Source organism: Rhipicephalus sanguineus, chromosome 1 (assembly GCF_013339695.2).
Source record: "Rhipicephalus sanguineus isolate Rsan-2018 chromosome 1, BIME_Rsan_1.4, whole genome shotgun sequence".
NCBI lineage: Eukaryota > Metazoa > Arthropoda > Arachnida > Ixodida > Ixodidae > Rhipicephalus > Rhipicephalus sanguineus.
In genome coordinates this window covers 121,477,460-121,491,148 of record NC_051176.1, presented here as the reverse complement: position 1 = coordinate 121,491,148, position 13,689 = coordinate 121,477,460, and the positions used below count along the sequence as shown (strand labels likewise).

The following is a 13,689-nucleotide window of genomic DNA, read 5'->3' as shown; positions in this document are numbered from 1 at the left end:
TGCTACCGATTACGCGCAAGTCTGCTCGTCGCATGTTGTGACTAAATACAATTGATTGAGCTTTGTCATAATAGAAAAGCAGTGCTTTCTTCGCATTTTTTATTGAATAACGTTAACGTCAGCACTATGCATGATGTGTCAGCTTACTTAACGTCACAGCTAATGTGCTTGTCTTACTTTTTTTTCCGTTGTTTATATAACTGCCTAGTTATTCGAATATATTTTACGCGGGAGTTGGAGCTCGCGGTTGTCCCGATTTTTTTTTTTTTTTTTTCTGCTTTCGTGAGTAGCTTTAGCGCTACACCGAGCCAGCAGCAGCAGCAGCGAGAAAGAGTACACGTCGCGACGACAGACCGGGCGCGAGCGTCGGCGGGACCGTCCGATGCCGCCACCTGGTGCACGCCGGCCCCGAAGGAGGGAGGAAGCGGAGGAGGAGGCGCCCGAGGCGGGCGTTCCGAACGCGGGCGGCCAGTCAGTCGGTCCGCGAGCCGGCGCGAGCGAAGCAGCAGTAGCAGCAGTAGTCCGGGAGAAGCAGATTCCGATGGCCGGTCTCCGTGCTCCCGCCGACTGACCACGCGCACGTGCCGACCATGGGTAGTCCCGACGCGCCGGCGAGGACCTCCATGTCCTGGGCGCCGTGGCGGGCCCCCCTGCTGGGCCCCGCGTCGGGCAACGGCGTGCTCGCTTGGCGCCTGGCCGCGGTCGCGGTACAGTGGTTCCTCTTGACCGGCTTGGTGACAGTGACCGTGCTGTGCGTGGTCAGGTTACAGCGGCTCGAGGACAGAGTGAGCCTGCTCGAGCAGAAGCTGCTGGCGCTGGACGTGCGCGCGGACCCTCTCGGCGGACGGGCTGCTGCGGCACAACAACAGGTGGGCGCCGCCTATCGAGGTCCAGCTAACGCCTATAGGGCGCCGACACTTTGCCGCTTGTTACGCGCCAAATTTAACTGTGCACGTGTCTACGCGGCACCGCGGACCCGTCAGATGTCACTACTGTACGACACAGCGCGACGTGTTTAATGACTGTTACCGTAATAGGCACCCAGTCCCGGACGACCGGGTCATGAAATATTCCGGTGTCGCAGTGTAATAAAGCGTGTTCCAAGCGCGTCGCCCCGCACGTGTATAAGTCGCGGCGTGGGACACTAAGCTCTTTGATGGTATGACGTTCAATGCGCTACTTGACACCTCTAAATCATTTGCTCTAAAGTGACCACTATCGACGTGCGCGTCTGTTTCATCTTATCGGGTTGTTCAGCCGTGCTATCCTTTGACGGCACCAACGGCGCAACAACAACGAACTCGTGTTCATTATTGTTGCGCTGCGTTTGATTCCCAGGAAATCTTGTCAACCACGTCTGGGGTGCGCTGAGATAAATGTTTGAATTAGGTACTCGGGACAAAACATCACAGTTTTGGTATCCATTACAATGCACTTTATTATATATTTGCCTTACTATATATATTTGCGTTCAAGCTGAGAATATAACAGCTCACTGCTATCTCGTTCCAGAAGCGATGCAAAGAATCGATCGGTCAAGTCGATCGTTGTATAGTTCGCGACTGCTGGATGAACGTGTGATTACAGCGGTGTCTCTGCGGCGGGACATCATCATCACGTAAACATTTGTGCCACTTGTATCAGCGGCCTTTAACGCACCGCGCCATTCGAAACTACATCGATAGCCTTTAGATATGAAGGGAAATCTGCAGCTTTTTATAGTACTTGAAATCCAGCCAAGTGTGTGGACGTATGCGTCACAACGGACGTCGGCCGCGTGACTCGACCACATATCGCGTATCTTCCGGATTGGCAAGTTAACTCCATGTGTCGAGTATACAGAGAAAACAAGCAGCGTCTTTAGAAACATTGCGCTGTAAACGTTACACTTATTCGAACGACATAAAAAGGCTAAGCGACATAAAACATTATAACTGAAGTTTCGCGTTCGCGTAGTATACAGGTATGTGGTTGTTTTGAGGTTCGATGGCGCCTTAATTAATGTCGAGTTATCACATCGGTTGGGGTCATGACCTTACGTAAAACTTTTGTGAACGCCTCCCTACCCACAGTTCTCAACCATTTTGCAAGATTTAAGCGGAATTTGATTCTACGTGACAGAAACAAATCTGAGGTATACTCATCATCAGTATGTGATCACCGCTAATAAGCTTCGTAATTTTTCATCACAATGCATCGTGCCCTTATTCAAGCTTCCCTTCCTATGTTCTCACATCTGATTACGTGATTACGCATGGCCTTCTGGGTAGACGGGCTCACTCTCTTCGACACTAAAGAGACGGAATCACGTCAACGCTCGTTCTCATACTCGATCGTATATTCAGCAGCATGAGCGACGAGTGTTCCTACGTACGTGTGTGCTCACTGACTCTCTGTTTCTTCCCTGTTGTCCTTGTGAACCCTTCTTCCCTTCCCTAAGTACAGGGCACACGATCCTGGTTCATCTTCCTATACTTTTCCTACGTCATTTCTCCCTCACGTTAGCGTAAAGTGACGGCCACGTTGCTGAACGACATTTTGAACTGCTGCAACCTTACATTTTCGTGCGGGAAACAGATCTGCTCCGGTGCTTCTCCATATGTGTTTGTTTAAGAACCACATATGGAATACACACGAGGTGATGCCAAGAAATGCGGCGATTTAACTTGCGCTCCCCTGATTCACTCGCAGCACGAGTAAACGAGTACAACGCAGCAGAAAAGCGAAAACGTTTACTGGATGAGAAGCGAAAATACCACGACTGCTCGTTCAGCGCAGCCAACCCGGCGCAGCAGTCACCGCGACTACGAGGTGACTAACACCTCGCTTCGCCGTGAATTTAAAGAGGAAAGAAAATAACACTACAACGCGTGAACGCGTAATACGCGTTTTTTTTTCGCTCGAGGGGCGGGAACTGTTTCGTCTTTCCCGGAGCCCTTTATTTTTTACGAAACGACATGGCTGAAAAATGGGTGCGCGCGAGTACCCATCGCATATATAGTATGTTCGTGCTGGCGGAGTGGAGGAGGCGCGTGCCGCGTGTTTCTCGGCAAAGCCACGCCGAGGGGGCTCGCTAAGCCAAACGTTGTAACCGTATACGCGCTGTATACCACGCATACTACCTACGCTCTCCCCGAACTGTGTTTCTCCCACCTTACGGTTGGCAACAGTTTCTACGAAAACCACGGAAGAGATCAATTATGACGCCCGCTTAGTACCGCCCATCTTGACGCTAATTAACGCGCCGCCTCGGCGCTCTTATCTCCGCTTGGCAACGCTGCGCTTGGCTGCACTCCGTCGCCCCTCATTTTCTCGTTCTTCCAGCCGGCTATCATCGCTGTGGCCCCTGCAAGAAAAGAAGCGACTTGCTTCTTAAGACTGCTTGGATGCACGGGCTACACGGTTGATTACGTGACCGATTTATGCTGCTTCTGGGACCCGGTTAAGAAGCTGGATAAAGATAATGTGATGACGTGAGTGTCATCGACACTCTTTTGCTTACCATCCAAAAGTCTTCAGTCATCGGTTCCATTGTCTGTGAGTAAAACAAATAACAACAGCCCATGCGTGGACCAAGTTTAGCGAAAGAAAAGATAGATAGATAGATAGATAGATAGATAGATAGATAGATAGATAGATAGATAGATAGAAAAGGAGAAAGAAACAGATAGATATAGATAGATAGATAGATAATAGTAGATAGATGATAGATAGATAGATAGATAGATAGATAGATAGATAGATAGATAGATAGATAGATAGATAGATAGATAGATAGATAGATAGATAGATAGATAGATAGATAGATAGATAGATAGATCAAGGCTTACAAGTATGTCCTCAAGCGTGAGCCTTTCTAATCCGGCATTTTTTTTTTCTCATGTTTATACGTGCGTCTTTATTCGTTCGCCTACAGTTGTGCTACAGGGTTTACTGCGATGAACTCGTGTGACAATCCTAAGAAGCGAATGAACACGATAGCGCTTAGGCAAGCCACCGGCACATACTCGTATGTCGAATGTTTATAGCTGCGGCTTGTTGAAGTCAAGAAATGCGCCTCGCAATGGTTTGCATTACCACGAGCTTTTTAGGTGCCGTTTATGGAAGAACTAAAGGAGGGGGGGAGGTAGAAAATAAAGCGAAGTATCGTGGAAATAGGCTCGTGAACTTCGCGCTTCGCTGCGCTTCAGTTGCCTACACGACTTTCCCAGCGCTCAGGTTGCTCCCGGTGAATTTGCAAGATGCCTCCGCGTGTATAGTGCTCAGAATGTCAATATCGCGTTCGTTGAAATAACTTAACGCAAGCACGCATTCCCGCAAACAAGAAACGCGAAAAGTCACATGCGCGTCATGTCATTTCCTTGTCGCGAAGCAAGGTGCGAACTCCTTTATCACCGAAGAGGAAAACAGAAGGTAGAAATGAAGAAACTGATAAAGGTATGCCAGTGCGTCACTCCACATTAGTGTAAAATTGTTTTCACATTTTTCTCAGAGCGTTATCTTTAATACATGATATTTAAGAGGCCTTGGCGCCAGTTACTCTTTCTCTCGTATAGAATAAATATTTGCTAAAAACGAAATAATGGTGCACACATGGCGGGTATGGAATAGTGAGATTGCATATCGTCGTGTTTCGGTTTCAAAAGCTGCAGTCAAATGAACGTCATGCCTTCTAGCATAGTATATTTAAAGATCACGCCGACGCGCCTTCACAGCCGCGTTAGTTTTCACAGAAACGAGCAACAGCAAGGAACTGCAGCAGCGTACGGATACTGGCAGGGATTCGAATACAAGTGCACTGCCTGTTTCTCGTCCGCATACCTACATCGCGTATGGAAAATGACATAATCAGAGCAGCGTGGCAGCAGCAGAACTCCAATCCGCCTTAGTATCTTAAAGGGATACTGAACAAAAATTTGAAAAAGCTACGATAACACTTACATTCGACTCGGACGACACGACTGTTCCTGTACGCAGCGTTTATTTCACGTAATTTCGAGCAGTTGGCCGTATTTTTAGTGGATTGTGAGAGCGCGGCGGCTGCATGCCACTGCGCTTGTCGGCGGACGTGACGTCGAGTGCTCCAGCAAGAGGGGGGCAACCGGCACGCTCTCTCCTGCCCTGCCACTTCCCTTTCTCCACCTCTCCTCTCAAGAACCGAGGGTGGCTGGTGTGGCGCTGAGCCTTGTCCTCTTTTCCCCAAATAGGAAACAAAATAGCGCTTATTCCTCAAAAACCGCTACAACTACCGAGCGTGTCGCGAGAGCGCAAAGATGCAAGGTGCGAGTGACAGTGGTTCCACGAGCGGTCATTGCGACTCCGAGTTCGACAGGCCTCCAAAACGGATGCGCCAAATACAACCATATGCATGTGACCGTTCTGCTGTGTCAAGCGACAGCAAGGACGACGAGCCAGACGAGCCGCCGTAGCCCAACGTGGGTCGGCAGCCGGGACCAGCAATTTACACAGTAACTCATAATCACTATCCTCGAAGTGTTCGGAGCACAAAAAGTCACGCTTTGAAGGCACCCACGTTGGCTGCGATGGGCGCGCAGCGCGAATCCATATCCTTGGAAGCTTCGGCTCTGTTGGAAATGTATGACAGGGCACACCCTAGCGCAGAACAGCGTTGAGGCATTCTGCGTTGTGTCAGGTGCTTCACCGTTCACATTACGTAGTAGCACACAACACAGACGGCAAATTCGTAGACGTGAGCGCAAGCTCCGCTTGAGAAAAACAGTCTATTCTAGGGACCGTAATACTAAACCTTCTAGCCTCTATAGTAATACGGCCGAGAGCGCGGCAATGGCGTCGTTGGCTGCCGGTTGAGAACACGCACGGAGAACACCTTCCCGACCGTGAAAACACGTTTCGGGAGAGACGCGCGGCAGCGGGTGGCGGCTTGCGATGTCGATTGGTAAGCGATTTTGCTGCGAGCACGGTTGGCGAGTCGCTATCCGCGGAGTTTCGCGTCACTTCCTCTCTAGTTCGCGGCGCGGCCGCTAGACGCGCCAATTCGCGAAAAATGCATTAAATTCATTATTTTCTGCTAGTCTCTGGCTGAAATGAAGGTTGTTTCAACAGATTTCAGCACCCAATCTTTCAATTGAGTCATTTATCTCGGCGGCGAAAATTTTGTTCAGTATCCCTTTAAACCCTGTTGCGTTCAACTCCTGTGAAAGAGGTCGTAGGCATGGTTCCCCGCTGCAGTGACTTCGTTTCTGTGGAATCGAAACTCGAGAACGCTCTTCAAACTCAACATTTGGTGCTTCTTAAGGATACGAATGCACTTAACACCATTAACTGAGTATACAGATAAAAAGATGCGGTATACATGTTCCTCTTCCAGCAGTCACTCACCGGCATCGCTATATAGAGAAGTGAGGAATGCAAATTGCGGCGCTGGGATGAGTGAAAACTTTTATTGCGATAGCAATCTTATGGAATATCCAGGCGCGTTTTATCCGTCGCTGTGAGGTTCCATATGAAGTCCAAGGGCAATAACATCGCGCCGCGCATCGCATGTTCTTTGTGCGAGTGAAAGCGGGCCAGGGCAGCCGACGATCGCCGCTTCAGCGGAGAAGAAAAAAAAAAAAAAAAAACGCGCCGGGCCTACTCCGTTGCGCGAAAGGCCCAGTAGGGGTCCAGAAAGTGCGGGGGTCTGCGTGAATCCGACAAGAGTTGTGTACTTTGAGCGGCCGGGCACGGTCGCACGCGCCATTTCTTGACTGGGATCAGCAAAAGGCTCATACCTTTGTACGTGCTGTGTTCTCACCGCTGAGTTTTCGTCGAAGCAATAGACGGAACGAAGGTCGCCCGCTAGCTGCAGCCGCCGCGTTTCCTTGCTCCAGCGTTTTGTGGAGCTACGCCAGGTCAGATACTAATGGAGTTAGCTGCTAGCCTTACTTCGTATAACATTCCAATTCTTTGCTATCGCATTTACGAACATAGAACAAAATGGAGGGCCGACCCGAAGACATTCCGTGAGCCTGCCAATGGCACGCAAAGAAAGAGTACCATGGATATATATCTACAGCGTTTGAGCAACGTCAACTCCGCTGCCATCTTCTTTGGCATGTCAATACGTGATCGAGCCTGATTTGCAGATGTGTGTCTTAATGCGATAGCGTTAAAGGTCCCGTATCGACGAAAATGCGGTGTCGGCGGCGTTGTCCACGAGCGAAAAGTCCCGATGTATCCAAAGAATAAAAATCGGGGCTCAAGTCTGAATCCAACGCAAGCATTCTGCGTGGCAGTCAAGTATTCTACCAAAGCGCCACGCCAGTGCTTGAAACTGCTTCGGAAAAAGACATACAGACGTCACGCCGAACGAGGAGTCACGTTAACAAATCGCTTATTGCGTGGCAGAAGCGTAGAATCGCACTAGGCGTCCCGCCCGTGAAATGCGAAACGAGTGGGTGATTTCAAGCTGCAGCCCAATTAAAAAGAGCTCAGCCATAATTATCATCATCACCAACAAAGCTTGCAGCTACGCAGACGCGTATAGTGAGTGGGTGCTTCGCAACTGAACTTGCAGTTTTACAACGGTCAATTCCGCGTGCACAGACGTTCCTTATCTCACGGCACAGTTGAAGTGTCCACTGAGAAGCAAAGTATGGCGAGTGAATGAGGAAGCGATGCGAACAGGGCCCGACAACGCCATCGCGTTCCTCTCTTAAAGGCGAAGCTTAAGCGTCCTCCAAGCTGTTGTAGAAAGATGTGAGTGTAAGCAGCAGGCTTTTCGGTCTCTTCATCTGCACGTTCCGGCCGACCCGCTAGACCCTGTATCGCGGTACAACGGGCTACCTTTCTTCGTACGCTCTCAAAGTATTTAATCCTACAGCACTATTGACAGCCAGTTCGACAAGCCGCCGACTAATCCAGTAAGGTGGCAGGGTACTAACGCTCATTTGAAGATATTGCGCAACACTGGAAACAGTGCAGAGCATCGCACATGAAGTTCAAGAATCTACTGAAAAGCGAACTGCGCCTGTTCGACGTTCCTTCTTTTCCATCTCCCATATAAGAGCCAGCAGGCGTACGTCAGGTTTACGGCGCCTTTCATACTTTCCCTGTCTTCCTTTTTCACAAGGAGGGGCATTTCCAGCGGCGGCCTTTCGCATTCTGCGTTGCACACATATTCTTATAGCATGGGCTGTCAGAGCTGTAACTTTGATGTCGACGAATGCCCGGAATGCGATGTTCTCCCTTTATTTTGCACAAGTCGTGCTCGCTCATTCTGCGAAGGGACTAGCACAGAGGAAGGCAGCGTTCAGTGTTTGCCCACCCTCCCATTCCGTCTTTTCCAAGGAGAAAAATATATAAAAGTAGAGGACAAGAAAAAAAAAGCGGGGGTGGAGTTTTGTTCTTTCTCCATGCCCTATTCTTCTTGTCATATGTGAAGTGATGAACACGGGACCGGACGGCTGAACAATGCTCGCCTGTATAAAACGTTCGTGCGAGATGCGCTTTTCGCGCGGCTCCGACGGGACGTGTACCGACAAAGCTCTGTCGCGCGCATTGCACAGCCCGTATTCGTGCGATGCTCCATCCTCTGGCGTGGGTCATGAATGCAAATCGCCTGACCGCTGCAATCCCGATTTATGCAAAGCGCGTGCTCTCCCTTTCACTCGCTTCCCGTTCCACCTCGCATAGTCCCTCGGAGCGCGCACGCTCACCGCTGCGAACCCTGCCGGTGAAAGAAAGGAACAGAGGACGGGGGGTACGACCGGTGGCTCTAAAGCGGTAACGCAACGACTACTCACGCAGAGGCAGCCCCGTTGCTCTCCGCTGCACTTCCTTTCTCTCAGTAGGGCTACAAAGCTGTCATTTCGCGTATGCCTAAAGAAAGCCAGAACAAAGAGGGTAGCAATGAGGAACGATACGTGGCGCGAATGGTAAATACTGTGGCCGGGCGCCCGCACACCCACATCTGTAACCAATTTAAGCGGGAAGGCACGTGCGTGTACCGGTCATTTTGGAGGGCGGCCTTTGCGAGAACGCTGGACGCACCGAATGCAAATCGCGCTCTAGTGACGAGGCGCTTTTTATCGGCCAGTTTTTTTTTTTTTCCTCGTTCGTTTTCAAGAGCTGCTTTTACCGCGTATATGGTAAAGCACGTACTTGTTTTGCGAGACATTTACCAATTGCGTAGCTTATCACTTAATAGACGTGCGAAATACTCTAACTTCGGAAGGACTTAGGAAAACTGTCGTGAGCTGACCTCGGAGTGCATATACCGGTATTTGAAATGGATTGAATGGTAAGAAATACGATTGCAATAAATCATAAAGTTTCTTACATTAATACCTAGAGGGGAATCTGGCGCTAGTGTCTACGCGGGCTTATTGAGCGGCGCTTCAACCACCATGGGAATGATGGGAAGTACAGGCTTCGGATTTCCTTCGGATGGATTAAGTTCTTGAGATTCGCGACGCTCGTTTGCCGAGTGTAAAACAAAGCGATATGAAGTTATTTCTAATTCGAACTTGCTTTATTCTTTTGTGCGTAAAACTTATTGCAAAAAGTTTGCGTGGCCGTGGGATAGAACTGAAACCTGGACAAATTTAACCACCAGGGTATGCATTGCTCTGAAATTGTGTTCCAGATTTGGCATCACAATATAATGAATTATTTTCTTTACAACACTTGAAACAAACGCGCTTGTCTTTCCCTCGAAAGTACCCATTATCTATTTATGGAAATAACGGTACCGTATTGAGTGAGAAACACTTAACGTATCATCTGCTGCGATGCCAGATGCGTCTGTCCAAGTGGCCTGCCTCCAACGCATCTCTCGTTTTGTTGTGAAGCCGAGTCAGAGAAGCGCGACGGTGCGTCTACTTAGCTTCGCCGTCGTTTTGCAGCCGATTTGAGAGAGTTTTGACAAGTAGCGCTTATCACAAAACATGAACTCTATACAATTTCCTGCACTGGCATGGGACGCTCCATCTATGCGCAGCGGTGACTGCACGACACTTTGATAAAACTGTCAAATACAACCTGTAAAGCTGCAACGGGGCAGCAAACCAAGAAACCTAGCGGTCTTCAGCCTCTTTGAACAACAATGGCACTGAGGGGCGTAGCCAAGGGGGGGGGGGGGGGGGGGGGTTGGAGAGGTTCAAACCCCCCCCCCCCCCGAAATTTTTCAGTTTTGCTTGCGTATATAGGCACGCACACATACAAACGCACGCACGAACATACATAAAGTATGGTTGAACCCCCCCCCCCCCCCGAAAAATATTTCTGGCTACGCCCCTGATGGCACTGCTTGAGTGCTTTGCAACGCACCACACTGCCCACGCCTCGCGAAGAACGAAACTGAAACTGTAGAAAAAGATCCGTAGACAGTTCGCTAGCTAACGAAATCCAATCGGAAGCCTGTACATCCCATCATTCCCATGGTGGTTGAACGATCGCAGCGCCAGTTTACTCTCTAGCTTATTGTATGAAACTCTATGCAATAAATAAACCGAGCAGTCGAGTGTCGTCGAATTTACATAAGTGTCGTCAGTGAAGTCAAGGTTTCGGCCTCACGCTGCCGGCATCATCAGCTGCACCAATTCCTGGGATACAGTACCTCTGTGTGATGGTATCCACTGAAGCAACACTGTTCTTCCCTCAAGCGCAATTTCACGTGTATCTCGATGACTCATCTGAAGTATGTTCAAGTACAGGAAGTGAGCCGGTATTGGTGATAGTATAATTGTTGGAGATTTACGTCCGAAAACCACGACATGATTATGAGAGACGCCGTTGGGGAGGGCTCCGGAAATTTCGACCACCTGCGGTTCTTTAACATGCACCTAAATCTAAGCACACGGGCCTCTAGCATTTTGCCTCCATCGAAATGGCCAGGATTCGATCCCGCGACCTTCGGGTCAGCAGTTAAGCAACATAATTGCTAGACCACCGCGGCGGGTCCCGCATTGATGATGTTAAAACGGTTGAGACTGGGCTCCGTGGCAGCATTTTAGAATAATAACCGGTTTGGTTACGGTGCTAAGGCAAGGAACTATAGAGCTGCCTTCATAAAGAATATAACGTCCCGTGAGCGCAGATTAATCATTCGCTGGCGCCTTCACTGTTATCTCGTTTTGTTTCCATTGCCAACTGCAGTGACACAATGCATGTCTGCCACTTAGCACAAGGTACTGGGTTTGATTCCCGGCCTCAGCGGCCCCATGCCGAGTGAATTCAAAAGCGACTCTTACACTGAGTTTTGGTGTGCACGTTGAAGTTTTTTAGGCGGTAAAATTCATCCGCTGCACCACGCTACACGCCCCACTCCTGCGTTGCTTTGAGTCGTTATCGTGATTAAACAATCAATCACTCCCATCCCTGAGCGGCTCAAATTCTTAAAAAAAAAAAAAACTGTTTGCATCCAAGCGGTCATGGCACTCCGAGGAGTATCGAACATCGGTGTGATCCTGCATCGCTGCGAGGGGAGGGCTCCGGAAATTTCGACCACCTGGGGTTCTTTAACGTGCACCTAAATCTAAGTACACGGGCCTCAAACATTTTCGCCTTCGTCGAAAATGCAGCCGCCGCGGCCGGGATTCGATCCCGCGACCTTCGGGTCAGCAGTCGAGCGCCATAACCACTAGACCACCGCAGAGCAAGGGTCTAAAATCTGAGACACTGTGAATGCAGCAGCGTTTGCTCCCCACCGCCGGCGCTGTTGATCGCGCCAGAGTCGTCAAGCGAGTGTTCAACTGCATGGTCATCAAGTTTCAACGCTGTTCGCGCGAGCGAGCGCCGTACTATGCTTTTCAATTAAAAAGTGAATGTCTACTCAGTGAAATTTGTACCGCCGATCAAACTACGATGCTTACTTTGAACAGTCGTCTTATACCTTTACATCGCTATCCATTGATGTCGATAACGATAGTGTGAAGTTGATGTCAGTATCGCGATGTGCTCCGTATTGCACAGTTCCGCGGCATGCACTTCAAAATTTATTTTAAATATATTCTAGGCTATATTTGACGTTGATATTTTGTAGATGATGTGTCCGCGTCTACAAAAATCTGTCTGACATGTTATCTCGCCTTAAAATTTTTGTGCCAGTACTCTCCCGATCTGATCTGCGTGACGTGAAAACTCGCGATGCATACTCGGACCGTTGAGCTTCGGCTCTGTTAGCTGGCGAAACAGTGTATTCGTGTGGCCGCCAAATCATAATCCCAGCCTTGCACCCATGTAGCAATTAACGCCTCTAACACCAGGCCCCCCGCAAAGGGATACGAGTTCTCCTTCTCGGACGGCACAAGAAGTCTGCTGGGCAGCGAGGTTTCTTCGCCTGTGGCTATGCGGAAGGAGCGGGACGCTTCGAATGGGGCGGTGGCCGGGGTCACCGTCTTCCGCGGTCGGCCCGCTGGAGGAACTGCGCGGCACAACTCGCGCGGGCGCGTCTGAATGGCAAAGCCGCGATGAATGGGGTGCGGTGCGCGCGCCGCACAAAGAGCGCGCATTAGAGCCCGTCCCGATTGGTTCCTGTCGAGTGCCGCCAGAGTGGGGGAAACCAATTGACTCGGACGCATGCTGCGATGAGAAATTGACGCTGGTCGCGAAATTAGAGACGCCGAGAGGGGAGGGGTGTCGGGCTTGACGCGTCGCGAGCGCTGTGTCACTTCGTCACGTTCGTGGTGCAAGACCCCACGCTCGACTGCTGTACGCTGCCGCAGCAGTGCTGGTGCGCGCGAAGCCGCGCCCGACCCTTCTCGCTCGACACGAACACCAAGTGGATTGATTGTGCGGCCCGCCACCCCTGTGACTGATCTCTGCGGCGTAGACTCATGAGCAGAAGTTAGGAGCGAAGAAGGACGGGAAAGAGGCTGATTACCGGCGGGAGGTGCACGGCACTCAACACGCTGCCGACGGCACAAGTTCGTTCTGCCGTAGCCAGCAGACACTCCTTCCCTCCCCTAGGTCTCTCTCGCAGGTGCTGTTACTCCCCCTCCACTTCCAAGTATACAAAGTCTGAGCGGACTCACTCGAAGGGGAGAGAACCTGCTGTGTGAGGCCTCTGGCGGCGGTGGCAGTCTTTGATGGGCTGCCCTGTGTCTTTAGGCTTCGTTTGGGTCTGCCTCGTCAAGCTATCAATGCGAGCAAAACGAACTGTCAATTGTCTGCTCATCCCACACACTCGCTTCGTCTCAACTTCGCCCAAAAGATCGCAGCGGGAGATACGAACGTTTGACCCTTGACTTCCTGCCTGAGAGCGAGCGCGTCTTTCGTGCAAGACAGGCCTCGCGAGCGTCGTGAGTACGATGAAGGATTGGGTAACCGAACACACGCAATTGTTTCTCTCTTCTTCAGAGGCGTGCGGTGGAGTTTAGCCCCTTTCGTTCGCGTTTGTTAGCCTCTTCTGTATTTCTAGGATATGCCATAAATGGATATCTCATTTTAGTCCAAACTGCTCAATGCATACAATAACGACCAGGGCGCGTATTCACAAACTGTCTCACACTAATAAAGTTAGCAAGATAATAATATTTCAGCCAATCCTGTTACTGGACATATCATTAGTGAAGACGTTCGGTCAATGGCAAAGATAACTTATAAAAGAGGAACATTGTGAATTCTGCGCTATGCGGATGTTCGACGCTCAGGCACCAACGCCCTGACATGCGGAAGCTTGTAACAAAACTTCGCAGCTCTTGACAGTGACACGTAATTATTAAGGCC

General features: G+C 50.1%; 1 protein-coding gene across 1 annotated transcript in view; it reads left to right on the top strand.

The window, feature by feature from the left end:
• Nucleotides 1–364: 364 nt before the first annotated feature.
• Nucleotides 365–13,689, top strand: part of LOC119397085 (collagen alpha chain CG42342) — a gene marked incomplete in the record, with an annotated part of 500,928 nt that continues 487,603 nt past the window's right edge. Inside the window, 1 exon segment of the mRNA XM_049416219.1 lies at nucleotides 365–869. Coding sequence (XP_049272176.1) covers nucleotides 591–869 — 279 coding nt within the window.